Source organism: Octodon degus, unplaced genomic scaffold (assembly GCF_000260255.1).
Source record: "Octodon degus isolate 3935 unplaced genomic scaffold, OctDeg1.0 scaffold00039, whole genome shotgun sequence".
Classification (NCBI taxonomy): domain Eukaryota; kingdom Metazoa; phylum Chordata; class Mammalia; order Rodentia; family Octodontidae; genus Octodon; species Octodon degus.
This window is the reverse complement of record NW_004524615.1, coordinates 14,802,972-14,830,604: the sequence shown is the minus strand read 5'-3', so window position 1 is coordinate 14,830,604 and position 27,633 is coordinate 14,802,972. Positions and strand designations below refer to the sequence as shown.

The window sequence follows — 27,633 nt, the reverse complement described above, 5'->3', positions numbered from 1 at the left end:
TATATTGAGAAATTAAGTGACATGTATATTTTTTTAAAAACCCTAAAAATAGTTGAGATTGGTTATAGAGTTGAATAGCAAGGGCCTTGGCATTTTCAGAATTCCTATATATCTTTGTTTTCTTATCCTTGAATTTTGATCAGGTTCTCCTTAAAAACAGTGAAGAAGTTTGGGGATTCATTATAACACACACAACAGCTCCAGAGGCCTGTGCTCCTGGTCACCAAGAGCACTCACGGATCCCTTTAGTGTGGCAGTGCGCTCCCAGAGAGCAGAGCTTCCATAGGCTGAGCCATCCTGAGTGACGGCTGTGGGGCGGGCGGTCAGGTAGTCTGTTTCCTAATGCTCAGTCAGAGAAGAGTCTTAACGAGAACAGACCTCTCAGATGGTTTCTGCTAGTGTGGGTTTGTTTTGTTTTTATTGATCAGATACATTGCTACAGGGAAGCCTGCAACTGTGTCTGTGGGATTCAGTGAACTGAAGACCCTGCAGCCACCCAGCGCAGTGGTAGCTATTCCTCAGGCGTGCTGCGGGGTACCTGACCCACAGCAGGGTGGGAAGGGATTAGTAGACTCACGCATGGTCACCCCCATCCGGGCCTTGTTAGAATACGGCGTTCTGGGCCTCACCCCCAGGGCTTCTGAGGCAGGGTCCGTGGAGTGGGGCTGGAGAATTTGCATCTCTAACCTCTTCTCAGGGGATGCCACTGCTACTGGCTCCGGTACTACACTTTTGGAAGTCATTGAGTGGGGGCTTCTGGATCTGGGGACTCTAATCATTTAACTTGAGGGCAGCTACCTTCCCTCAGCCTGCTTAGCAGCAGCAGGGTAAGCCACAGGCCCTCTCTGGAGTGTTCCTACGGCTAATACTGAAGCACTCCATTCAGAACATTACTCCTTTGGCTTAGAACTCGGGCCATAGTAAAGTGCAAATGTTGCTGGGAGGAGGATCAAGAGTTCATTCCACACACGCTGGCGGAACATATTCTCCAGACCAGGCACTGCGCTGAGCTCTGGGGATTCCACTCTAACAGCCAGAGTCTGTTATACACACAGAGCAAGCCCTGGAGGAGTTTACACTGAGGGGGAGGCAGTTGGATAAATCAATATTTACAGTGCTTGTGAATTAAGAAATAATGACGCCTATTTAAAAATAATTACCAAGGAGCATTAAGTGATGGGTTGTAAGAGAGGGCCTCAAGGGTGCTAAAGGAAGGCAGAGAGAGGGGAGCTGCTCCAGGACATGGGGGGGAGGCTGGCAAGGTGTGTCTCAGGGGCAGGGCGAGGGTGAGCTCTGTCTCCCTCCATGAGGGGCCGGGAAAGGCAGGTTGCTCAGTGCCAGGAGAGGAGGCCAGAGCAGGAACTGCAGGCCTGAAAATCGATGGAGGCAGCTGCTTCAAAGCTCACTTACTCCTGCACAAGTGGGCAGGGGCCAGTGAAGGCAGGATTATTGGGGACAAGGAAGTAAAACGGAAGCCGAAGTCAAAAGGAAAGGAAGAGGAGGAGGCTGACAGATACAGAGCAGCTGATAGGGACGATGAACACTCCCAGAAACGTAAGGAAAAGCAGGAAGACCAAAGTTAATAAATTTGTGTTGTGTGTTAGGGTTTCAGCGCTCATGTCATCAACAGGCAACTGTGAGATGACAGATGTGTTAATCTGCTTCCCTGTAGCAGCCATTTTACTATCTGTGTGTATCCCATAAAATAGGTTGTTTTAAACCTCAAACACACACTATAAAACTTATTAAGAATAAAAAGAAATGAGAAAAATGCAAGCACAGGCAAACCAGCGAAAGAGGCTTGAGCGCAAGGGGAGAGTGCTGGGAGCCAGTGCTGCTTCCCAGGGCAGCCCAGGAGCTGCTGGGGAGGTACAGGGGCCTCGCCTTCCCAGGACCAGTGCAGGCATCCAGGAAACCAGCAGGAGTCAGACCGAAGGGAGCCTTTCCCAGACGCACACACTATTGACGGGGAACGGGCCATTTCTTGTGCTCACCAGGACAGCAGGAGTGCAAACCATGCCTTGCAAAGAAGCAGGCCCAGGCCAGTACGACCAGAGCACTCAGCAGCACTCCTTGCCCTGGACTGCTGGGGCCATGGGGCCCTCCATTCACTTCCGGGTGAGCAGCGGCCAGAGTCAGGAAGCAGTGAAATCTCTGTGGTTTCCTTGGGCTGCAGAATGAAGATTGGAGGGCTGCCAGAGAGGATAAGTGGCCCCGGGTGCCCTGTGCAGCCAGGGCTGTGATCTCTAAGGCCTCTTGCCCCTGCTCTCAGGATCTGTGCAAGGGCAGATGCACCCCAGACTCAGTCCTGGTCATCCACACTTCATTGCTAGAAAGAAAGAAGCCTGCAACTAGATTTCATTGAAAAATATGTATAGAAGGCCGGCCAGATAGTTCAGGCAACTAAAGCACCTCCTTAGGCAGAGTGCAGCGGCTGGGGTTCGATCCTGTAATACCTGTTCTTGGGAGGCTGAAAACAGGAGAATTACTACGAGTCCAACCTATGTAGTAAGACCCTGTAGACCTTGTACTAAACAGGAAAAAGAAAACTATGTATGAACTCTTTTTTAATCACCTTACATTGGAATATTGACTTTTTACAAAGAACTTTTATATTTCCCCGTGTAAATATAGGCAGTCTATTATCAGTATTTTATAGGTAAATAAGGTTGACCTCAGAAAAATTAACTCAGCAAGAATAAATAATGAAGAGCCTTGGCCAAACAAAAGCTGGAAGCAGATTCTTAGACTGGGTACTTTCCACCATCCCAGAAAATTCCATGTGAGAGTGTTGTCAAGAGAAATATAGATAGATACACAGCTACTTTCTCTTAATTCAATGAGAAGAAAGATTTGTACTAATAGTGTTTATGGACAGGATATCATGTCTGCATCTTGTACTATGAATAACCACTAAGAAGACAACAATATGCAATGTATTGATTATTGAAACTGTCCTACTAATTGGTTTTTGAAACTGTCTCATTGCTATTTTTTCTCAATAAAATTATTTTTAAAAAAGAAAAAAGAAATATTATGGGAGCTATGTATACAAATCTGAATTTTCTAAGGGCAACAAAGAGCAAGAGATATTATTGTAATCATCTTTGTGTGTGTGTGTGTGTGTGTGTGTGTGTGTTTTAGGGAAGTTGTATAGGGTGTTCGTAGTCTCACTACTAGATCAGACTCACAGTGATCTGCCTATTTACAGCCTCCCAAGAGCCGGGGTTACAGGTGCGCCACCACACCCAGTCTCAATTGCCATTTCAGTGTGCCCCAGAGGTTGGGGCAGACACAGCAGGCTCAGGGAGGGAACCCCCGGCCCGTGCGCCTGCTTGAAGGTGCCTGCTTGAAGGTGCTTAATCCGCTGAGCTATTTGGCCGGCCCTATTGTAATCATCTTTAACCCAATGTATTAAAACATTTTCAGATCACCCTGAGATAAATGAGACCATATTCATAACATATTGTAGTATTCTTCCTAACTTTAAAGAGAAAAAAATAAAGCAAAATTTCAAACAAGATAATAGGAGGGTAACAATTGTTAATACATTGCATATTGATATCTCCAAATTAGTAACTCTGAGTACAAGATAACAGGCATTTCATTGTCCCAACAATTTTAGCAAAAGCTTCCTTTCCAATGAACTCAGAGAAATTAGTAGATAAAATGTCTTAACTATCTTGTATGACATTCTTTTCATATACCAAATCCAAATTCAGTGGATATTTTATACTTAAAATGCATCTCCATTTGGATGCCAGTTTTAACTGGAAATATTTGATCTGTGTTTAGCTTTCCTCAAGTTTATAAGTGAAAAGAGCAGACTGATAGACTTGAGATTTTAAATGTAGGTCTTCAGTTGCGCTGCGTGCACGGGCACGCGTGGCTGGTGGCTCCTGTGCTGGACGGCACAGCCCGACACCTGGCCTTTCCTCTTAGATACCTACAGTCTGGTAGGCCTGGCGTTCAGTTACCTCTTTGCATTGGTGTGCATTAGCTGGTCCCTCGATAACAACTCAGAATGTGGTCTTTCCACCCTTGTCCGCCATTGTTCAGCTCCTGTGGAGGCCTCATCCTGAGCTGGCTCAAGTCTGCTTCTCCTCTGGTTCCCACGGCCTCTGGCCTGTACCCACTTGTCGCTGCAGCCTAAAGGAGGCGGTGCCTTTGATAGCCAGCTGTATAATGTTCTTCTGGGAAGAAGAACAAGTTAGGTGAAAGACTTGGTGCCTGAGGGATTCTACTAGCAGCATGTTCATGTGCAAAATGATCATCCGTCTTTCTTTCCAGAACGTCTTTGATTTATAAGGGACTTGGCCACCAGAAACCTTGGCTACCCCTGCTTTTAAAAGCAAGTGTATATTAAAGATTTATATGCAGAATCTAAAAAAAGAAAATCAACTCACAGAAGCAGAGAGTTGAGAGGTGCTTGCCAAAGCTAGGAGGAAATAAGGAGCGGCAATGTTAATCAGTAGTTTAAGATTTCAGCTAAACAGGAGGGGCAAGTCAACAACACACTGACTGTAGTTAGCAGCAAGTTATTGTGTTCTTGAAAACCACTGAGCGTAGCTTTTAAGTGTTCACCTCCAAACTATGATAAGCATGTGTGCAGCGCATATGTTGATGATCCATAATACATACTTCCTTCAAAACATTGTGTTATACTTGATAAGCACATACTATTATTTGTCATTAAATTAAAAGTTAAGTTGGTTTGGATAGAACCTGACCCTGTAAATTCTGCTCAGGCTTTATTATAACTAGCAATGAGAGTCTGTTTCTCTAGGGGGGAGCTGTCTCCTTGCATTGAAAGGTCTATGCAAAAGCTTATCCTGGTCTGGATTGGAAGCATTGGTCCTGTCTGGCTCTTAGGAATATCTGAGTATTCACATCCTCCATGAAGAAATACTGTTGCCTGTTTTGCTCCTACATGTGAACCCTAAGGGACATGCCGCTCCCTCTGAGGATAAGCGTGGGCTTCCCCTTTATGGTCCCACTCAGGATTCAGGAACTCTCTGTAACATTTTGCAAATGTGAACTGTGTTCGGCCTGTGATTTGCCGTCCCCCTAGCGTTACTGCCCATCTCCGCAGACACTGGCAGCTGTGTCCCTTGGCCCTTGCTTCCCTCGTCCTTTGTTCTCTACTGGGAGTGGAGGTGACAGGGACACAGGTCCAGGCTGGCCTAGGAAACCTGACCCAGAGTAAATTTGGCTGTTAGACTTATCTTCCTAAGCTGCTCGACTGAAGTGAGTTATGTGGATGCTGTGAACTGATGCTGCCAAACAGACAAGCAGGAGCCTGCCTGGCTCCCTCAAATATTTTATAATTGGAGTTAGGCATGTGTCTCAGCTTTCAGCGCTGCCGGTTCTCTTCAATGCACATGCACGTTAACTCATGAAAACACTTCTGTAAACAAGTAAAAGTGATGGGGATGAAGTGGCATCACCCATCGCTGGGCCAAAGGGAAGACTTTCTAAACACAAGGACTCTGATCAGATAAGCTGGAGAGACCGTGATTGCTCCTCCCTCACTGGAGACAGAGTGAGCCCAGTAATGCTTCCAAGGATAGGAAAAGCAGGACTGCAGGGAAGCCGGTTGGGCTTGGTGTGCCCAGCTACCTGGACTTCATCGAGATGGTATGCGGCTCCAAGTGAGCTTGCGATACAAGCAAGAGAGATGTCAAAAAGAGGTGCTGCAAGTGCTGCCGGTGTAACTTATACTTTTTTATAAGTAAGCGTACACTTTCAAATAGTGACAAAAGGCATAGTGTAGCAAATAAATTAAGTAACAGTCACTTATTTGTTGGCATTATCAAGTAGTAATGACGTTATCGCATTACATGTGCCATATTCTTTCATATGACTGGCACTGCAGTAAGTTTGTTTATATCAGCAATGTACTAACACGGTTAAAAGGGCTAAGATGCCACCAGGTGATAGGAATTTTTCAGCTTAATTTTGATCTTATGAGACCACAGGCATGTATCTGGTTTGTCATTAACCAATATGTCATTATTCAACACAACTGTAATCTACTTCCAATCTGCATTAAATTCTCTGCTGTGTATTTTTTAGGAGAATGACCCAGCTAAGCAATTATATAAGATAGCTTATGGCATATACAGTTTCTGAGAATGACCATCTTCTGGGCTGCAGTCTTTTTTCATATTCATCTTGGTAGTGTTAAATTTATAATGTTTTAATAATTTCATAACCTTTGGAAAAATTAAGAGAAATGAAATGTGCTGACTTTAGAAATCTGAACTTACCACATTTTCATTGTATGTATGTTTTAATTGCAGGCTCCATACAAGAGAACATGTTTTAGAGTGTATTTTGGTTAAAAACTAAACTGAACTCAACTAAAATTAACTTGCATTCATTCATTAGATAAATTTGTCAGTATTTGTTTCTTGAGACCTAATAGATAACATGAGCCAAAGCACTCAAGACACAGGAAACTACAGAAAGTCATTTTTGCTGTAAAAGTACTCCCCGTATAAGGGGAGGCTAACGTTGAGCAAATAACAGCAGGAGGGATCTCTTATTCTGTAAGAGATCACAGAATAAACACCGAGAGGCTCCTACCTAGCTACCTCGCAGGTCAAATCTCTGAAAGCAAGAAATAACACAAAGAACAGGCACCCGTGCCTAACCCAAAATGACAATGTCTTTGTTGCAGAGAAGAGACACATCCCAAATGATTGTTTATAGGATTCCCAACAATAAAATCAATGACCTAAATGTGAAATTAATTGGGAGCCTCAGTTGTAATACACTATTTTGCGATTAAGCACATTAGATTGAATTGTTGCAGAAGGCCCTAATTATTGTGTCTGCCACACTCATCCGTTTGAGTCACTCCTAACTTTTGGACTATTGCCTAGATCCTTCTGCAATACGGTTTTGGATGCATATTCTTCTCTTTTTGAATGCATAACTTTTCTCACTGTATCTAAAGCTCTGAACTGCATTTTTGCAAATTCTAGACAAGGGCTTAACAGTTTGTGCAAGTCTTGATTCCACTGAGTTTGGGACTAAGTTGATGTTCTGTTGTGTTTTGCAGGTTCATGATTTAAGAGTGCCTGTGCGAAGTCACTTTTGCTGCAGACTGGGAGCTCCTTTTACATTCACATCTCGTTTTTCTGTCAAGTACACTTTACCCTGACCTTATGAGTGGATGAAGATACCTCAGTGGTCTGACATTGCCAATTGCTTAATTTCAGAATTTCAGCGGAACGCAGGAAGGAGATCTACTAGAGTATGAGTGTCTGAGAGGCTTCTTTCCCAGCAGCACCCGAGCTGAGCATCAAAACTGAATATTCTCCGAAGGAGTGCCATGATATTAAAGCCACTTTATTAAAAAACACTTACATCTGCAAGACAGTCAAGAGGCTCAGGCACAGAAAGCCAGAGATGACACTGAGCATGTTTTTATTGCGGCCTGAAGTCTTCAAGTGGGGCATATTGATTGATGTGTGACTGCCTGCCAATAGATTCTCTCAGTGCTCCGTCTCCTGGATTGAACTTCATTAAGCAACTTATCACTTACCTGCGGACTTACATGTGGGAGTTTTCACACCAGTAGCTTTGGAGTCATTGGAACTGGGATTGATTTCTTCCTTCAGCAGAAACTAACAGCCCAAAGTACTTTCGCATCATGGCTTTGAACGTTGCTCCAGTCAGAGATACAAAGTGGCTGACATTAGAAGTCTGCAGACAGTTCCAGAGAGGAACGTGCTCACGCTCGGATGAGGAATGCAAATTTGCTCACCCCCCAAAAAGTTGTCAGGTTGAAAATGGAAGAGTCATTGCCTGCTTTGATTCCCTAAAGGTAAGTGAAGGCATCTTATGTGTCACTTCAAAACTACAAACTGAATGCTTTGCTTTGCACGCTTTTGGGAATCTAACTATCACTTTGAGATTCTGTGTTCTTACTTGTGGTGACTACTGGGAGATTTCCCCCTCAAATTTGTTCCTATCTGGCATAGATAAATTTTTTACACATCTGTGTTCAAACTAAAGATACATGTTAGTGTATTTCTGGTCTGGCATGACATTCATGTACCCAAGAGTTTTAAATCAAAGTCAGTCTCGTGACAACTGAAGATAAATATTTTATTAACATTTGATCATCAGGAGAGTATATAAAGGTGGAGAAATGGAGTGTGGCACTTTCTGTGCCAGTCACTATGACTTACATCTTGAAGAATTTTCTGCTCTTGTGGCTTGCTTTCTTTCTTGACCAAGGGCTTCCGAAAATACTTGTGAATAGTGCTTTCATTGTCTTTTAAAACTTTTTGTAGCTAACAGAAATTATTAAATATATCCTTCATACTCTGGATGGGAACCTACTACCAGCAAGTTATATAAGAAATGAAACTGATGTGGCTCCACTGGCCACTGGATGAGCTCATGTCTGGTAGAGAAATACAGTGTATCAGCAAAGAAGTACAAGGCAAGGAGAAAGCCTCTCATGGGAGAGAACACTTATGCTGGCACCTGTAGGAGGGTGCTGGCTCCCAGCTCACTATTTCAAGAAATGGTTTTGGAAGGCGAGTCACCTAAGGTGGATACTGAGTTGGGTAGAGTTTGAGCTTGAAGAAATGGGAGAACTTAATGAATAATCTAATTGATAGATGTGAAGTGATTCAAACTCAAGACACTTGGGCTTGATTTAGCCCCCGAATTGTGGTGCTGTGAGTTCCAGATTGTCTCAGGCAGTCCTAATGGCATACTGATGTTGCTTTCCATAGGAGCCAGATAGGTTATATTTCCATCTCTGCAGAACTTCAGAAAGCTTATTCTACAGCTTAAAATTTATTCATGCTCTAGATATGTGACTTGAGAATTCATAGCGCTACAAGGTTATAAAATAGTGACCTTAGCTAGCCTGCTCTTGGGTGTTGAACGTATAGACTGGGTGCGTCTTTCAGAAAGAATCCATCTGACGCGGAATATTAAGTTTTAAAAGACTTATAGATGGAATCTTATAACTCTTATAAGACCTCAAATCTTTATGTTTTTATGTATCTGTATATTTAAGGTGAAAATGTATATATACTGAAAGCAGAATAATGTACTTATAGCCAAGAGAAGTTTTTAAAGAGTAACAATTGGATGTTACCCATTTTATCTACATTATGAACTACCTATTTTATTTCATTCTTACTGTAAAAGGTTTATTAAACTAGACTAAAATGAGCTGAATAGATGGATAAATCACCACCCATAAAGACAATAACAGTACAAGCAGTTTTGTAAATTAGTATGTATTTTACTGTTAGAAAAATAAAGCCAGGCTGACTTTGCCTTTGCATCACCAGTGGAAACACTGACTATGAAAATCAGTGTAGACTTCAGTTTGGATCATAAGAGCTCCAAGATATGGAGACAGGTTAGAAATGAAAAATTAATTTCCCAGGTCATCTGCAATTCCCTTATTTTATTACTCCAAATGTTCTCAGCTTGTGTATTTAATATTAAATGTCACTATTTTTATGAGTTTCTTAAAGCATTATAGTTCTTAAATCTAATTAGAGAACCTCCAGGAAGCGTTCCTGACCTACTAAGGCCATGTATTTCTTGTATACCAATTGAGCAAAATCTCCCAGGCAAGAAAAGCAGGCCCAGGGTTGTGCACTGTTATATTTTATGTAAAAAAAAAAAAAAAAAAAAAAAAAAAAAAAAAAAAAAAAAAAAAAAAAAGAAGAAGAAAAAGAAAAATGGGGGAATCCAATACCATAAGAATGTGGAACACTACCCATGTAAAAGAGGTTTTAAAAGTCTTTTTCAGAAGTATTAGGCGACCCATTTTCAAGTGGGAAGCCCGGTTGTATATCGCCTTAACTAGTCAGCTCACTTCTCAGCTGAAGAATTTCAGGTTACTTAATTCAAATGTGATGTTGTACGATTTTAAGATTGCTAAACTGAAAAGAATGTGAAAAGAACCCAAGGCACAAGGTTGCGTCACACCTGCTCAGTCACCTCGAGACACTGAGCGCGTTATTCATGCCTAGTGAACTGTGCTCCCTCCTCTGTAAGAGGAGGACATGCCGCAGTGAGAGCGACTAGAGCGTGCAGAGTCCCTCGCAGCTCCAGAACTTCATCTGCGCGTTGCAAGCTTGTGTTTAGGGTTAGAAGCCCTCACAACAGGAACGACAAGTTAGCAGGGCAATAAAAATCGCACCTAAAGGACGAACAGTGATCATGATTACAATGGGATCATCACTGTTTAACCTTGTTTCATTTAAAAGACATTGGGCATCCCCAGTCCAAAGATCTGAAATCTGAAGTGCTCCAGAATCCAAAACTGTTTGATCAATTATACGACAAGTGGAGAACACCGTACCCGACCCAGATGGCAGGCTGCAGTCAAAATACAAGAAATTGCTTAAAATGTATAATATTACATTCAGGCTATGAACCATAAATATGAACCATAAATAAATTTTTTGTTTAAACTTATGCCCCATTTCAAGGACATATCATTACATATAGGAAAGTTTCCCAAGACATGAAAATATCCAAAATCTGCAATGCTTCAGGTCCTGAGCACTTCAGGTAAGGAATATTCAACCAGTGGAAAAAAAAGACAGAGTTCCTCAGTGGAGCCAGCTTACAGCAGAAGGGACCCATCAGGGCTTGGGAGTCAGACAGAGTTCGATGAATCCTGGCTGCAGAAGACAGCTATATAATCTGACACAAGACACTGTATCTCTTTGACTTCAAGTTCCTCACATAAAGTTGATAAAATAATTTCTGTTCCCCAAGGGTATTGCAAGGACTGCGTGTCTGCATGACCCATGGGCTTAACCCAGAGCTGAATGCCATAGGGAGTAGAGCTGTTGGTTTCTTTCCCTTCGAGTAAAGCATCCCAGTACAGCCATTAATTGCGATGAGTGGTTTTTTTGTTTTGAATTTTTTTCCATGATTTTATTGATAAACAAATAGCAATGAGACAGTTTCAAGCCAAATTAGTAGGACAGTTTCAATAATTAACACATTGCATACATTCTTCCTAGTGGTTATTTGCTGTACAAGATGTGGACATGATATCCTATTTACAAACACTATTAGAATAAATCCCTCTATTCACTAAGAGAATGTAACTATATATCTATTCTAATCATTTTGAATACACAGATACAAAATGGACATTCATCTGTATTTCTTTTTTTTTTTTTTGTTTAGTTCCGTTATTTGAATATTATAGGTGTGTTAACTCAGCAAAATATTCCAAAAGAGTCCAGTAGTCCATAATAGTATTGGGTCTTCCACTTGACTGGCAATGTCAGAAATTGCTGACCTGAGTCCCCTACAGCTCAACATAACAGCATGGCTTTACTTCTTATACTTCGTTTTTATACTTTTCTGCTGGATGATTAAGACCAAGATAAAGCAAGAGTGGTTTTAAAGATGTGCCCATCTCTTCATCTGTCCAACTGAGAATCAACTACATGTGATAGAGCCTCAGTCCTAAAACTTAATCATGACATTCAAATAAGCAAGGTTTGGGGCAGCTGCTATTTTTGTTGGTATTGTGGTGTATTACAAGATATCTTCTGATACACCACGGGGTGCACATGATGTGACTGTATAAGGCATCTGCAGGCCTGTGGATATCAGGACAACTCAGCTGGGAGCCTCTTTGCTGGTTGGTATGAGTTATTTGTGTAGATGAGTAAACATTCCGTATGGGCACAGTAAAGCAAATTGTCTGAAGGAAATTTGCGAGAGACTTTGGACATGTGAAAATGTTCTTGGAAAAGGCGTTTTAACAAAGTAGCAGTGCTCTTTCTTGTTACTGCACATGGGAGTACAAAATAATGTATGCCGTTTTGTTATTGTCATCCCCATTAACCTGCTGTCCGTCTCCTCCCCTACTTCCCTTCTCCAACTCTGAAAGTCTGCCTTCTAATTCCCTGTCATTATTTATTTGTTTTTAGATTCCTTATATAAAAGAAAGCATGAAGCATCTAACTTTCTGAGACTGACCTATTTCATACAACATGATCTTCTCCAGCTGTATCCATATTCCCAAGAGTGACATGATTTCACTTGCCTTTACGGCTGAATAATATTCCGCCGTGTTTATATGCCACGTTTTTGTTACCCATTCATTTGTTTCCACAGCTTAGGTGCTGAGTTGCACCACTGTAAACACAGCCATGAAACTATCACCATAGTTTGAGTTCTTAATTCTTTGATATAACTATTCCGATGATATTTCTATTTTTACAGTTTTATGCAACTTCCATACAGATTTCTATATTGACTGTATGAGCTTAATTCCCACCTATCCTGTAGGGAGGTTCCATTTTTGCCATGTCTTCTCCGGACGCCTTGTTGTTCTTCTTCTCGTCCTCTTCCTCCACTTCCTCCTCCTCCGCCGCCGCCTCTTCTTCCTCCTTCCCTTCCTCTTCCTCCTTCCTCTTTTCCCTTCCTCTTCCTCCCTCCTCCTCCTTCTCCTCTTCCTTTTCTTCTTTGTATTCTTGATCATAGCCATTCTGACTGGGGTGAGATGAAATTCAGTGTTGTTTTGATTCCCATTGCCCCAATGTTAAAGATTTTGAACATTTTTATATAATTTTCGGCCATTTGCACACCTTCTTTTGAGAAATACCTATTCAGTTCCTTTGCCCATTTATTCATTGGGCCATCTGAGGGCTTCTAGTTACTTTTTGAGTTGTTTAGATAGTTTAGATGTTAATTCTCCATCAGAAGGATAACTAGTAGAGATTTTTCCCCAGGCTTCAGGCTCTCTCTTCACTTCTCTGCTTCCTTTGCTGTGCAGAAGCACTTCAATTCGATATAATCCCATTTTCTGATTCTTGTTATTACTTTTTGTACTGTTGGAGTCCTATCCAGGAAGTCTTTGCTTGTGCCTGTGGCTCCAGGGTCTCCCCTGGATTTTATTCCAGCAGATGCAGAGTTTCTGGTCTCGTATCTAGGCCTTCGACCCATTTAATGTCAACTTTAGTACAGGGCTAGAGATAGGGATCTAATTTCTGTCTTCGCCATGTAGCTGTCCAGTTTTCTCGGTACAGTTTGATAAAGAAGCTGTCCTTTCTCCAGTGTGTGAGCTTGGCCCCTCGGCATAAATCAGCTGGCTGAGTATGCAGAAGCCAGCTTCGGTGTCTTCTGCTCTTCCATGTACCTGCGTGTCTGCTTTTGTGCCCTACCAAGTTGTTTTTGTTGCTGTGGCCTTTTGGACAATTTAAAAACAGATATTGTGATGCCTTCAACATTGGTCTTTGTATCCAAGATTTCTTTGGCTATGCTGGGTCTTTTTTTTTTTTTTTGCTTCTCTGTGAATGTTAGAATTGTTTTTTGTAGTTCTGTGAGGAATGGTGTGGTCATTTTAGTAGGGATTGTGTTGAAACTGTAGATGGCTTCGGTAATGTGGCCATGTTAACAATATTAATTCTTTCAACCCAACAACATAGACTTTTTCCATTCTCTAACATTTTCTTCAGTTTCTTTTTTCAGCATTCTGCAATTTTCACTGTACAGGTCTTTCACGTCCTTAATTAGGTTGATTCGTGGGTATTTTTTGGAAGCTATTGTGAATGAAATTGTTTTTCTGATTTCTTTCTTGGTCAGGGTTCATTACTGGTGAATAGGAGTGGTATTAGCTTCTTTGTGTTTTGGCTTTGTAGCCTGCCAGTTTATAGCAGAGGTCATGCAGTGACATTTGCTTATTAGTCACAGATGTTACCTTGTTGCAATCTACGGGAGGCACTTGCAAAGAGCCGATTTTGTTTTGAAAGTTCTGTAGGATGATGAACTATGATATGATACCGCTTAAATACATTTCAGAACACAAATTAGGTTAACTTGACAAAATGCAAATGATTTATTGAAAGATGAACCCACCTGCAGCCAAAGCCCTGAAGAAGTTAAAGGTATCCCCAGAACCTCTGTGATCTGTAAACCATTTTCCCTCCCTGTTAAGATCTTTGAGATTTCCTTTTCATATTTTTTTCTTATTATAGTAATAGACCTGGACTATATTGCAAATTAAACATTTGGAAAGAAATATATGAGACTGATATATTTCTGAGATTGAAGTTCTGCTATTTGCTACTGTCATTTTGTATTTATTCACCTAACCATTTGAATTCTAACCCAGTTTAAGAAAAGGAAACAATTTTTAATCCTGTTGCTAATTTTGGTTGAAACTAGTAGGATTTGGGGAAATTGTGCAGACAATTTTTAGAAATTTAGATGTGGTGGCGCACATTCGTGAGGCGGGTAGCCAGGCCTGTCAGACGTGGTTGCGGAACACGATTGTGTGATGACGGGTGGCACCCCGCGGGCGACTTTCCTTTTGGTGTCCACATTGTAATCAGTACAGCCCTGGGGTTGAACATCGCTCAACCTGCGCAGCTGTGTGGTTGGCCCTGTTGCCAGCATCCTCAGAGATTTCAAATCAGGAAGCAGGAATTTCAAGACATAGGTGTGACTCTGGAGGTAGAAAGCAACACAGAAACACTGACAAGTAGAGCCTGCAGTTTTCCTCACAGAGTAACTCCAGCTGCACATGGTGTGGAACTATTTTCCCCTGCTTTTTCATTCTCTCTAAATTTCAAAGATGTAAAAAGAGAAAATCTGGCTTATCCATCTTTACTGGTAAATAAAATGTAGTCTTAGTACATATGGATAGCAATTTCAAAATTAAAAGGAGTGGTCATTCTGGAAAGTTCCTAAAAACATGTTTGAATTGCTACTAGCCTCTTAAGTAGAGGCTAGTGATTTGAAGAAATTACTCATGTGTTTTCTTAAATTTTTTTTAAATTTTCTTAACCCAGTTTTGGCTTGATTTGCAGATATAATGTCAGACAAATTATTTGCTATCCATAGTAATTATTTTAGTCGCATGAACCATGCTGTATGCAAGGTGTTCTTTGTATTCTGTCTGCTCCTCAAGTAAATATTATTAATCCAACCTCAGTTATGTGGCCAGAGACTCAAAAGTAAATAACTCACTTGCAACTCCACACTTGTATGTGGTGGCAAAGGACCTGGCCCCGTATCTGCAGCTGCACAGCAAGCGCTGCCCCGTCCTCCTCCTTACTCCTCTTACAGAGTAAGTCATTAATATAATTCATTGCAAACGCCTAGCAGCTTAATAATATTCATGTTTGACAAGTTTAGAGCATTGAAGTGCAAAAAAAAACTTCTAAAATAGAAGCCCCCAGGAGTAAACCTATTTAAGAACGAGAAATGTAAATATTTTACAAAGCATACTGCAGGAGGAAGCAAGGCATATGTGGTATTTATTTTTGTTTGTATCTGTATGCAGATATACCATTGTTTACTAGATCTGTGTAACAAAAATAGCTTTGTTCCTGAGCACTGAGGCTCACGTGTGTGCATGCGTGCGCACGTTCATGTGTCCATATGACTCTGGAATGTTTCTACCAGGTTTTAATGGCACAGCATGCAGCAGTGATCCATGTTTGGAGGATTCGTGGAGCCACCAATTTATGTCTTGCATCACAGGTCCATTTCTCTAACCTCCAGCTTCCGCCCTCCTGTGAGATCAGTCACTTCCCTGGGCACTCAGCCTCCGCACTTCTCAGACCTCCATATCTCTTTACTCCTGGAAGACAGTGCTGTATAAGCCCTTGAGCTCCTAAAAGGTAGGGTTCCATTGAGTGTGAGCATGGCGTCTGTCCACCATACAGCAGAAGTGCGTTACTGAACATTTATAGAATGCATGCATTAATGAAGAGTCTCTATAACTTTTCAACAGGAACTTTTGATGATCATTAATAACCTCTCAATCTAAAATCTCTGTGTGACACTCAGCCTTTTAACACCTCCGCTTCACTGCGCAGGCTTGGTCATCCCTAGAGACTCCTGTCCCCAGGGTATCTGCAGAGTTCCTTTTTGTTTTGTTTTGTTTTTTCTTTCCCCATTTATGTATTTGCTACAGGGTCTCACTACGTAGTTCCGACTCATACTGATCTTGCTGTCTTCAGCCTCCCCAGAACTGGCATTGCAGGTGTGCGTTACCATACCCAGACTCGGTCACCACCTCAGCATGGCCCAGGGATGGGGGCTGGAGGGTGGCATGTGGGACCAGGGATTGAACCCTGGTCCCTGCCCTTGCCAAAGCAAGCGCTTAGTTTGCTGAGCTATCTTGCCGGCCCTTGCAGAGTTCCTTCACCTGCCCCCACCTTCCTCTCCACGTTGCCTCTAATGGCACTGCTTCCTCCATCTGCTGCTTGACTATGGCTTTTCTCTAAGACTCTGGAGAGGCCTTTCCAGTTTCAGACTCAGTCATCAGCGCTGCAAGCCTGCGTTCTGTCATGGATTCAGTTCCACCTTGTGTGGTGAACTCCAAATCTGGTGCTTGGCTTTTCTTGGCACCTCAGTGGCTCCAGCTCTCTACTGAATGGACCCATCGGGATGGGCCACGGCACTTCCTGTTCCACATGGCTAAGTCCAAACTCCAAACCCTCCACTGTGCTCTCACCAAGCCTCTGCTCTGGACTCCTCAGGCATAAAACTTGACTGCCAGGGCTGCACCCTTGGCCTTTTCATCACTGTTGTTGTTGTGTTCTAGTTATAGGGAAGTGTGACTTCTTCAAGAATTAAGTCCAAAATCCCAAACTGGAAAAGCGCCCTTAGTCAGCAGACTGTCCCAAAGGCTCTCAAGATGTCCAGGTTTCCTGTTTGCCTCTAAAAACTATATGCAGATTGCAAGTTAGGAAACCTTCATCTAAGGAGAATTCAGAAACGTTAACGTGGGGATAAAGGGTCAGTAAAGAAGCCTTCTGGTTATTTCACAGATTTGCCTAGAGCTAGGATTAGTGCCAAATCCTTCCTATTACTTCAAGTTATGCTGCACTAAGGAAGGAGAAATATGTAGTTCTCAGGACACAGGATCATTGAGCTGCACGGAAGAGCAGGTGCAATTAGTTTTGATGTCTTGAATGAGCAAAGGAATGAGAAGTCTCGGGGGTCAGGCTTCAGCCTGAGTGTCCCCCTGGGGGCCAGCACAGCTGCACAGTAGATGACGCACTTTCCTGGAGTCTCAGTTTCCCCCAGCACAACGCCTACCTTCTCACCCATTTTAAAATCCAGTCAGACAGGACAAGGTCTGCAGGAGTTTCCTGGGACTGTCAGAAAAGAAGTGTCTCATAGTTCTGGCAGCAAGTTGTCCAGATCCAAGGCATCTGCGGGGCCCTGCTTCCTGTGAAGCAAAGGACCTTCTGGGCCTTTCCCAGCTCCTGGTAACCCCACACATTCCGTGGGTGGTGGCACATTACTCTGACTTCCCTGTGTCTTCACATTTGTATCTGTGGCATGCTCATCCTCCTGTGTTAAACCCTCTTGTTTTGAGTCAAGGTCCACATTTTTCCTTCTGGTAAGAATACCCATTATTTTAGGTTGGGGTGCGCCTTCTTCCACTGTGGCCTCACCTTCATTACTTACATCTGTGATGGACCCTCTTTCCAAACAAAGTCACGTTGCGAGGAACTATAAGTTAGCACTGCAGTGTATATTTTGAGATTACACAATTCAGCTCATGCCAGTAATACATAAATCTGAAACACTTCAGAAATCAAACACTGCTTTAATTGAAGTTTAATGACTAAAGTTGCCAAGAGAGACAAGGCAGAAAGACCTCGGGAGTATTTGGTACTAAGTAAAACAAGGGATGGTGATAGCGGATGTTTCTGATGACAGCCTTCTGTGGTGTCTTAGTTACTTTTCTGTCATGGCTGGGACAAAATACCTGACACCCAAAGTTAAAAAGGTAGAGGTTTATTTAGCTCACAGTATGTAGAGGTTTCAGTACATAACTGGCTGGCTGCAAGGCAGGGTATCTTGGCCAAAGGGCATCATAGACAATAGTTCGTAGCACACACAAGGAAGCAAAAGCAACAAGAAAGGCAAGACTCTTTCTGTCCCTTATATTGCATGCAGGCTACCTATCCTAGGGCAGGTGTAGCACTCACAGCATTAATCCTAGCCATAACTATCCTAGTCATAATCACATGCCCTTAATCCCAGTGTCATATACTCTACATTTGGCCACTTCTGAAAGCCCTCCCTACCTAAAGCATGGTGGGCACATCTGGATACAAATCATAACATGGGGCTAAAACTTGTTAGGATAGGTAAAAATAATACATGGGAAGAATGACAATTAATTTTACCTAAAAATGAGTGGAGCGAAACATCAATTTTCATTTTAATTATATTTGAAATAATTACATTTGTTTATTACTTGCTTTACCTTGGGCAATGAGGCTAGCTTTTATCAGTCTGTGTACCAGCTCTAGGAAACCATTTCTTATTAAGTATTAAGGGGAAAGAAGTATTTATTGTATTAAACAACTTATTTCATGTTCTAACCATGAAAATAGCATTTTGCCCCTCCTTTTTTCTTTTGAAACTTCTGTCTATTTTGGGCTTTCAAAAGAAAAATGCAATGAAACAATAGAGAGGAAAGATTTCAGATAAAAGCCCTGACATTAGAATCTGCACCCGAGCCATGGTTTTGCTACATTATAATTTATGTATCATTTGCCATCTCTGGGTTTGAGGTGTCTTACTAATATATACAGGCTGTCCTTCATAACTTACAGTTCTGCAGCAAAGATTCAACCAACTACAGACAGACTGAAAAATATTTGAAAAAATGTTACTTCTGCACCTGACATGGATAGAGCATTTTCCCGTGTCATTACTTAATATATAGTATAACAGTGCTGTTATTTACATTGTATTAGCTATTATAAGTAATCTAGGGATGATTGAAAGTGCACAGATTTTATGTAAGCACTGTACCGCCTCATGTAATAGACTCGAGAATCTGAGAGTGTCAGTATCCAAAGAGGTCCTAGAAAAATGTCGCCTGTGGATGTGGAAGGATTGCTGTATTCATTCATTCATTCATTCATTCATTCATTCATTCATTTCTTGTTTAGCTGAACTAGAGACATGTGTTAGTCACCTTTCCATTGCTGGGGCCAAGTATCTAACACACAACTTACAGGAGAAAAGACGTTTTGGCTCATGATCGCAGAGTTGTCATCTGTGGTCCGCGGACTCCAAGGCCAGAATCTCATGGCAGAAGACCTGGGCCAGGGAGATCTGCTCAGCCTGTGGCAGCCAGAAAGCAAAGGGAACACAGGAGGACAGGATGAGGCATAAGAGCACAGCCTTTGAGTCACACTGTGAGTCACTCACCTCCTCCTCCTCAGCCAGGAGCATGTCAGTGTCAGTGCTTTAATCCACTGAGGTGGTTAGTGCTGCGTGATCTGACCACCTCCCAGAGCCCTTGCTCAGAACACGTGGGCCTTTGAGGAAACACTTCTGCTCCAAACCATACCAAAGTACAAGCTGGAAAGGAAGCAGTGACTCTTTGTGTAGAGGAAACTTGGACCCTTTCATGCCAAGATGGCAGCTGCCCTGAGGAAACAAGCAGGGATTGCTGTCTTGTGATAATCTGGCTGACTTTTAAGAAGAGCCGGAGGTCTGCATTTCTAAATGCGGGGCTTCCCAACTTCGGAGTCTTGCCAAGCCATTCAAATATTCTTAAACCTTGGAATCCAAACCAGACACATTGACTGGATACATTCCAGCCTGCAGATCACCATATTTAGCCTCTAAAATAAACAAATAAATAAATATTGATCACATGACCAATTCTGCTAAACACCATGAATGTAACAGTGTTGCTGCTTCTTCCATGGACAGATCTCATTGAGGGAAAAATTAAATCATAAACTGCCTCAAACATTCTTGAAAGACTTTATTCACACGAATTTGGTGGTTCAGCCCCGTGGAGGTTTCCCCTTTTCTCCCCAGCTGCTCCTTCTGCTCTTGCCCTTCTCCTGACCTCCAAAAGCTGGCGTCTCCCCAGATGCAATCCCTGGACCTCTTCGCTGTATTTCTTCACATCAGTGGCAGACACTTACTGTTCCCCAAGCTTATTCTTACCTTTGAGCTTTAGGATGTACTGAAAACTCAATCTCCCTAAAAGCCCTCATCTGATACAGTGCCCATAAACATTTTCTAGCTGTTGAATATTCCCTAATTCCTTTCTCCAGTGCTGCTTTCTCCCCGTGTGTCGCATTGCTTGAGCATGGAAGTGACCTTTCCAGCTCAGCCCATTCACCAGAGACTTCCTGCTTCCCCTTTCTCCCTTCTCTCCTCGGTTGTCTCGCTCTTCCTGAATGGCACCATTCATTTAGCTGACCTGATCTTGAAGCCTGACTTGATCTGTCACTATTACTGCTGCATCCAGTCCATTTCAAGGCTCAGCTAAAACTGGACCAAGCTCCATCCCTTCTAGCATAACCACAGTGGCAGCTCGCAGGTCTATTAAGCAGTCTCAGGAGTGCTCTCCTTGCCAATTCCTACTCCAGCAGATCCTCTCAGAGCAGAAGTCGCAGCATTCCTTGTTCCAAACCTTCGAATAGATAAGAGCCCTAAGGCCCTAGACAATCTGACCTGCTAGACTCATCATTCTCCCCCAGCCCCTCTGCTCAGTCTCGTGGACCTGCTCACTCTGCAGGTCCTCTGCCCTGGCTTTTGTTTTATCAGTCTTACTTCTTTACTGTAGTCTGGTCTTTATTAAATACCACATATCTACCCCAGGATGCATGCTTAAGTGAAGTTATGTGTATGTCTCTCTGTTATCTGTCTGCAACATTAAGACATAAGGCTGTGACGTCGTAATCTCCTTCCTGTACCCAAGGGTACTTGGCAGCTGCTGGGTGCATGATCGTATGTGAATAACTACAGTCTGAAGTCCAAAACTTTTAGATAAGGCTGTTCCAATAAAACTCCTATCACTTTTCCAGCTTTTGTTCAGTTTTTTCCATTAATTTGCAGACAAGAAAATATCAGTGTTTAAAGGCTTTGTACAAATAAAGCTCTTTGGATGTGTACTCAAAAGGTGTTCATAGGTCATGTTCCTATTTCTAGCCTCCTAACAGGAAGGTCACCTGGACACTACAGGTCACCTAAGAGCTATTAAAAATCATGGTGTGGTTTGTTGGGCCACAATGGGCGTCTCTACAGTTCCCAAACGCCTGGTTTTAAACTGATGTTCGTATTTGATCAAGTTTTAACTTATCTGCTATAAAATAAAGACACTAAACTATCTTTTCTCATAACGATTAATTCCATCTAAAAGTTATTTTTTATTCTGAGATTTTATTTTTCAGCCATCGAAGTATTCCTTTAATTTAAAAATTATTATTTTATATGAGTGTTATAGTTGTTTTTCTTTAATGTCCTTGGCTCAGAGAATAAAAAGTGGGTAACTCTTACCAGTTTCCTACTCTTCCTATTAAATATTAGTGCCCCATAAAATTCAAAGGCAGATTGAGAGAATCTACCTTTCTGTACTACTTCAATTGAAATCCATACCCGCAGCCTCTCCTTTGAGTTATAAACACTGGAAGAGTCTTGTTCTGACAAAGTTACTGTTAATCCGCATGTTATGGGGGCTGTTTCCTCAGAGTTCCTCAGGCCTTGTTTGGCTAGCAAAGGAGGACAGTTTGACCCATCAGATAAGCTGTTTTCCATTTGAAAGTGGGGGAGGAGAGATCCCCTGTGAAGACCTTGAGACCCAGAATGCATTTGTTTCTGTGAACTGGAGCAGGTCCTCGGAAGCCCAGGGCAGGAGTCAGACAATGTCAAGGTCTACACCACCACGGCACGGGGTGCAACTCCAGCTGCAGAGACCAGACTTGCTCCACGGGGGCTGTACCAACAAGGAGCCTCACCTATTTCACAATTTTCCCATGGCCTGACCCCACTAACCCTAAATAGCATATTCTTTCCACTTGGTTTGATTCAATTTCTTCCAGTTGAAAGATTATAGTCCAGTGTGTATTACTCCTTTTCAGCCCTGTCTGGACCAAGAATAAAATGGATACTCTCAGGACAGGTCCGCCCAGCAGTGCTGACTTTTGGGACTCAAGGAGTGAGAAGAGGTTGACATATTTATCTGCAATCAAATTTACCTAAGCCTCCTGCCCAACCAGACCCGTATTTTGGAGTATGACCGATGGGACCACTTTCTTGATTGAGGTCATATTCCCACATTGAACACTAAGCCTTGTCCAAGATGAAATATTTCCTGAGGAAAGAGAAAAAGAAAATGACTCTGAGGCCTTAACCTACTTAAAGCAAAACAAAACGACTAGGCTCAACTTCAGATCTGTTTATATGTCACTTAAATTCTTATCACCTACCCAAAGCATTTCTTATTCTTCAGAAATATGGTATCTTCTTTTTGACTGAACGAGTGGTGCATCTGCCAAGGCACATTAGTAATCCATCTTAATATAGACACTGAAATTTTTACTTGTTGAAAAGTACAATACAGTACATGTAGGCTTTTTTAAAAACATCCATCCTGTTCCCCTCTCAGATCTCAAGCCAAAGAATATTGCAAGTGCTCCTAGCCCTTATAACAATCATTAATGATACCAAAGAGATCATTTCCACACTGGCCATGAAACTAAGCCCTGACCCAGATGCTCAGAATTTAAAATTAATCGGTAGCAGCGCGCAGTTCAGCCAGTTGATGCACCCAGCTCCCCTTCCTTTTCCACCAGGCACCCCGCCATTAAAAGGAGCTGTGATATGCGGACAATGTCAGCTAGGATGCTGCTTATTTTTCTTTAATACTTGCATGTGTTTACGAGAAATGGCAGGAAGGAAACAAGCAAGGTATTCTACTAGAAAACAATAACAGTGTGGTCGAGGAGGAGTTCCTACAGAAAGGTGGGTGGGAAGCCGCCTCTGAGGAGCTTCTTTCAGAGCCAAGATGGGAAGGACAAGGCAGGCCAGAGAAGGGAGACGGCTTCTCGGGAAGAGAAAGCAAAGTGCTCAGCCTGGAAAGGGAAGTTTGCCAATTCCTGGAAATGAGAGGCCTGAGACAATGACTAAGGAGTCTGCACTGGATCCTCAGAAGAAGACTGGAGCAAGGAGGTAGCAGGCCCTTATTGTCTTGTGGGAGGGTCAGTTGCCTGGCGGAGGTGTGGAGCCTTTGCATGCTCCGAGTTCTTGGTCATATAACTCCTAACTGGGGTGGTGGTGGCAGAGACAGAGAGATGTGTATAGATTTGAGATAGATCTTAGAGGTAGAATTATTAGAAAAGATGCACTGTGACAAGTTATTAAAAAGATCAATTGATATGCATCCTGTTTCTGCTTGTCTTATCTCCATGCCATCTAGATACATTAAAGAGGGGACTACACTATCCTCTCAAGAGTACATCTCCTCTGGGTCTGTCTCTGTCTCGTTTGGGGGTGTACCTGGAATTGGACTCAGGACCTTGTGTTTGCCAGGCAGGCACTTGTGCCACTAAGCTGTATCCCCAGCCCCTGTTTCTGTTCTTCCTGTGCTACTGGGAATGGACCCCAGGCGCTCACTTGGGTTCTAGGCAGGGACTTGACCACTGAGTCACACTCCAGCCCTGATCACTTTATTCTTAATGTCCTCAAAGACTCCTCTTGGGACCTGGGAAGATGGCTCACTAGAATAAGTGCTTCCCTGGCAAGTGTAAAGGCCTGAGTTCAATCCCTGGTTCCACCAAAAAAAAAAAAAAAAAAAGACTATTCTCTGTGGTTGTTCTGAGGTTGAGTTTGGATCAGAGCCCCAAGAACTTGGTTTATTTTCTGTGCAGACTTAAATATTACACTGCTATGTATTAAAATATTTCTCAATGTACATAATATAATTGAAGCTCCTATGAACTTCTTTTTTTCCATGGTCTTAAGATCTTGAGATTAAATCTCATTAACTTTTTCTCAATCATTTTAAATAGAAAATTCTGTCTCATCATTTACTTTTCAGAATTATTTACTTTCAATTTATACACTAAGTCAAAGCCGAGGTTATTCTTACTAGGACTTTAAATCTTTAATCATATTATAAGTAGTGTTGTCAAAGTCTGCAATGCTCTTTCAGGGAGTCCCGTATTACCCCAAAATGTCTAATATCTCTGTTTGAATTACAAATACCTTCATAACAAGTAGTTGCATTTGTTTTTTATTTTTTATAGATTTTGTTTTCATTAAGTTCATATTAGATTTTCTTTTAAACAAAAATATATTTAGTAGAGTCTATAGGGTCTCACTACACAGATAAGACTCGTAACGATCCTCCTGTTTTCAGCCTCCCAAGCACTGGGATTGCAGGCACGTGCCACCACGCCCAGTCTCAGCGCGTCCTGGGGGTGAGGCCAGCACAGCAGGCCTAGGGATCGAACCCAGGACCCTGTGCCTGCCCAAGCAGTCACTTTAATCCACTGAGCTATCTGGCTAGCACCCTTTTTTTACTTTTATGTTCATCAGGAGGGACATGGCCATTTAACACAAGGTTTTCTTTTGGATGTTCTAAACCAATGAGGTGACCCAACACAATGCAAAATTAACAATTAAACATTTGGTACTAATTACTAGGAGAGAGGGTGTTTTTGGTTGTCGTTTTTAAGAAAAGAGATAGATGTGCTAACTCTAATAGGCAAACCAAAAGTAATAACAGAGACTGGGTGTGGTGGCACGTACCTGTAATCCCAGCTCTTGGGAGGCTATAAACAGGCGGATCACTATGAGTCCTATCTAGTAGTAAGATCCTGAACACCCTGTAGATCCTTCCCTAAAAATACAAAAACAAAACAAAACAAAAAAACCCTATAATAACAAGAGCTTTCTGGGCCAGGAAGAATTTAGCTAAGAGGAAACACTGAGCTCCGTGGTGCACGCACCATGCCAGTAACCCCGAGTGTGATGCCTGTGGGGACTTCTGGAGGTGCTGGTCCAGTCAGTTGGTCTGGGATAAATCCTAGGAATCTACTTTTAGAACTGCTCCACTAATTCAGATGTGCTCCCAAGTTTAGAAAATAGTAAATGATCTCATCTCATACTCTGGAATTGTCCTTATGATATTGTTCTGTATAAATCTATTATATATCTCTGAGGGCCTTACTGGAAGTTTACATTTGTCCTTTAAGGTTCAAATAAGGCAGAAAACCATGTTAGTCCATAGGTAAAACTATGTCAATCCATTCTTTCTTCCAAAGCAGGATAAAAAAGAATAAAAAGATCGAGCACCTGCTCCCTCTCTTTGACTTCTTCCTGTGTCAATTTCGACTGTGATGTCCAACAAAGACAACCATCTGTGAGATGTTCCCTAGAACTACACAACAGCAGTCCCAGTTATTGCCAGTGTTATGATTATTGACAATTTTATGACATCATTCTTTGGGAGGGGAGAAAAATCAGTGTGTGAAAAATGTAGGGGTGAACTGGTAATGTTTACTCTGGAGAAAGAAAGGTCCAAGGAAACAGGATAATCTTTAAATATTCAGAGTGCACATGTTAAAGAGGAGGTGTACTTTTTCTGTGTAAAGAACAGGGCCAATATATGAGGTCTACAGGAAAATTTATCTTTGTCCAACATATAGTAGAAGAACACAATCGTACCTTAAGGAATAAAAGTCCCATTTCACGAAATGTTCAGAGAAATGCAAACCTGGCCTGATCCTTAGATTGTGTCTTTTGGGGTTCTTTTTATACCAAAGATACTAAGAGACAGTCTCCACCCAGAATTACTTGCTAAAACTGTCAATCCTTCCTTAGCAATAAAAGTTTTCCCTGATGTCAGTGTTGACATACCTGTGTGCCTAGCAACGAATACATATCTGAGGTAGCTTGGAAAATCCTATCTCTGAGTCTGAGTTCATTGTGCAGCTCTTAATGCTACCCTTGGTCCATTTCATTGGTGACAGGGGTTGCCTTTATGGCTGGCTACCTATCCACGCAGTGTTGATCTCCAACTTTAAGTTCTAATCTTCCTTGAACACTTGTCGGCTCCTCAGCTATGATACACATAGAAACAGAGGTTTGGTCCTTGCCGAAATCAGGATAAGATGGTGGGAAAGGAATAGCAGTTAAGAAGCTGCGGAAACTGTGAAGTACAGTTAAACCTGGCAGAGTTTGTAGAGTGACAGCACAAGTTTAATCATGAACTCTTCAACTTTGGAATTCTGTGAATCTTTAATATGTGACTAATGCCAGCATCAAAGGTATAGAACAAAGTTTAAACACATAATACATTTTAGTCATAATTTCCATTCACGAACTCCTAGGAAACCAACAGAGTTTATCTGAGTAGTTTAATGGTTTGATCTCATTTATAAAGGGCTGCTTTACATTACAAGAACCAAAGAACAGTTACTTGTCAAACTTCCACATTGAACATCTGCCAAGATATCTTAGTAGGCTTTCTTAGTATAATAACTGAGTATATAAGATAAACTGTGGAACCCTGTCAGATTCTGTCCATGCTAAATAATTGAGAAATTCATTTCTGTGCCTTTGTTTGATTTCTCAGACACAAATTGTAATTTTAAAAAGTGATTGATTTTGATTAATTCCTTTTTTTTTTCACTGAAAATTTAGAACTGCTTTAGGTAACTTTTTATTAGCCAGTCTAAGACATTCTGCAATAATACAATTAATCACATTTTTAATGAAAATGGTGGCATATTAATTGGTAATTTGGGGATGAGTGTTCTTCCTAATTACTTATTAACCTTTAAATCAGATATGCACAAGGGAACAGAACAATATTCATGTCTTTGAGTATCTGGAAGCTTTCTCAAGGTATTTTTTATAAAAAGAATCCAGAGAAGCTCTTTTCCCACATGCACCGGGGGAAACTTAAAATTATATCAAGAGCAAAGTGTGATGTGATGTTTAACACATTAATATGCTGGGGAAGTGTTCAGCGAGCCTATTCTTGGCACGTTGGTGACTCATCATTAATAGAAGTATGGTTTAATAGGGTAGTAGAGATGATGCTACCAAATTTTCTTTATCATTTAAATTTGTAGCTAGTTGCAAAAGGTTGTGACAAGAGAAAAATGCTATTATTAGCTCAGATGTTCTATTTGAAACTCTTAATATGATAAAATTCCACAATGAATGTAATCATTATGTCCTGCAAACATGTGCTTAAAAAAACGAGTATCTTAATATACATACTAGAAAAAGGAGAAGGCCTAGTCCGCAGAAGATTACTAGAACTTTGGCTTCGAACATCCAGTCTGGAGCCAGGCTTGGTGGTGCTCACCTGCAAGTCCAGCTCTCAGGAGGCTGAGGCAGAAGGATCGCTGTGAGTTCAACACTGGCCTGGGCTATGTGAGTTCAAGGCCAGCCTGAACTACACATTGAGACTCTGTCTTAAAAACAAAACAAAACAAAAAAAAACCCTCCAGTCTGACTTCACATTCACAGAGCTGAAAAAGGCTCTACTAACAACAAGCTTGCTGTGAACCTGATGTGTACTGCGTAACAGTAGCTCCATTTAAACAGTTGAACATAAACTAGATGAAGCAACAGATAAACGGATTTTAGAGTCCAAGAGTCCAATTTCATTTTCTCTTACGGGAAAAGAGCCTGCACTGGGGCTCTCTCTGAGTTTCTCTTTAGCCTTTTTGTCCATGTAGTTCTGTTGAATAAGAGTTATGATGTGAAGGTCAAAGTTGCTTTTTCATTCCTTCTGGAAATTAGTTTTCTACTTGTGCGGTGCCTCTGGGCCACTCCCTGATAGCTTCCCTCCATTCCCCCTCCTCCTTCATT

General features: G+C 41.8%; 1 protein-coding gene across 8 annotated transcripts in view; it reads left to right on the top strand.

Moving 5' to 3' along the window:
- The window catches only part of Mbnl2 (muscleblind like splicing regulator 2), a 156,666-nt gene that overhangs the window by 43,912 nt on the left and 85,121 nt on the right, over nt 1-27,633 (top strand). For 7 of the 8 annotated variants that reach the window (XM_004631200.2, XM_004631201.2, XM_004631202.2 and 4 more), the window contains exon 2: nt 7,067-7,834. In XM_004631200.2, the coding sequence (XP_004631257.1) occupies nt 7,661-7,834 (174 nt within the window). In that variant the 5' untranslated portion in view covers nt 7,067-7,660. Of the gene's footprint in view, nt 1-7,066; nt 7,835-15,528; nt 15,648-27,633 lie in introns of those variants that run through there. The other variant, XM_023715129.1, reaches the window with a different exon arrangement.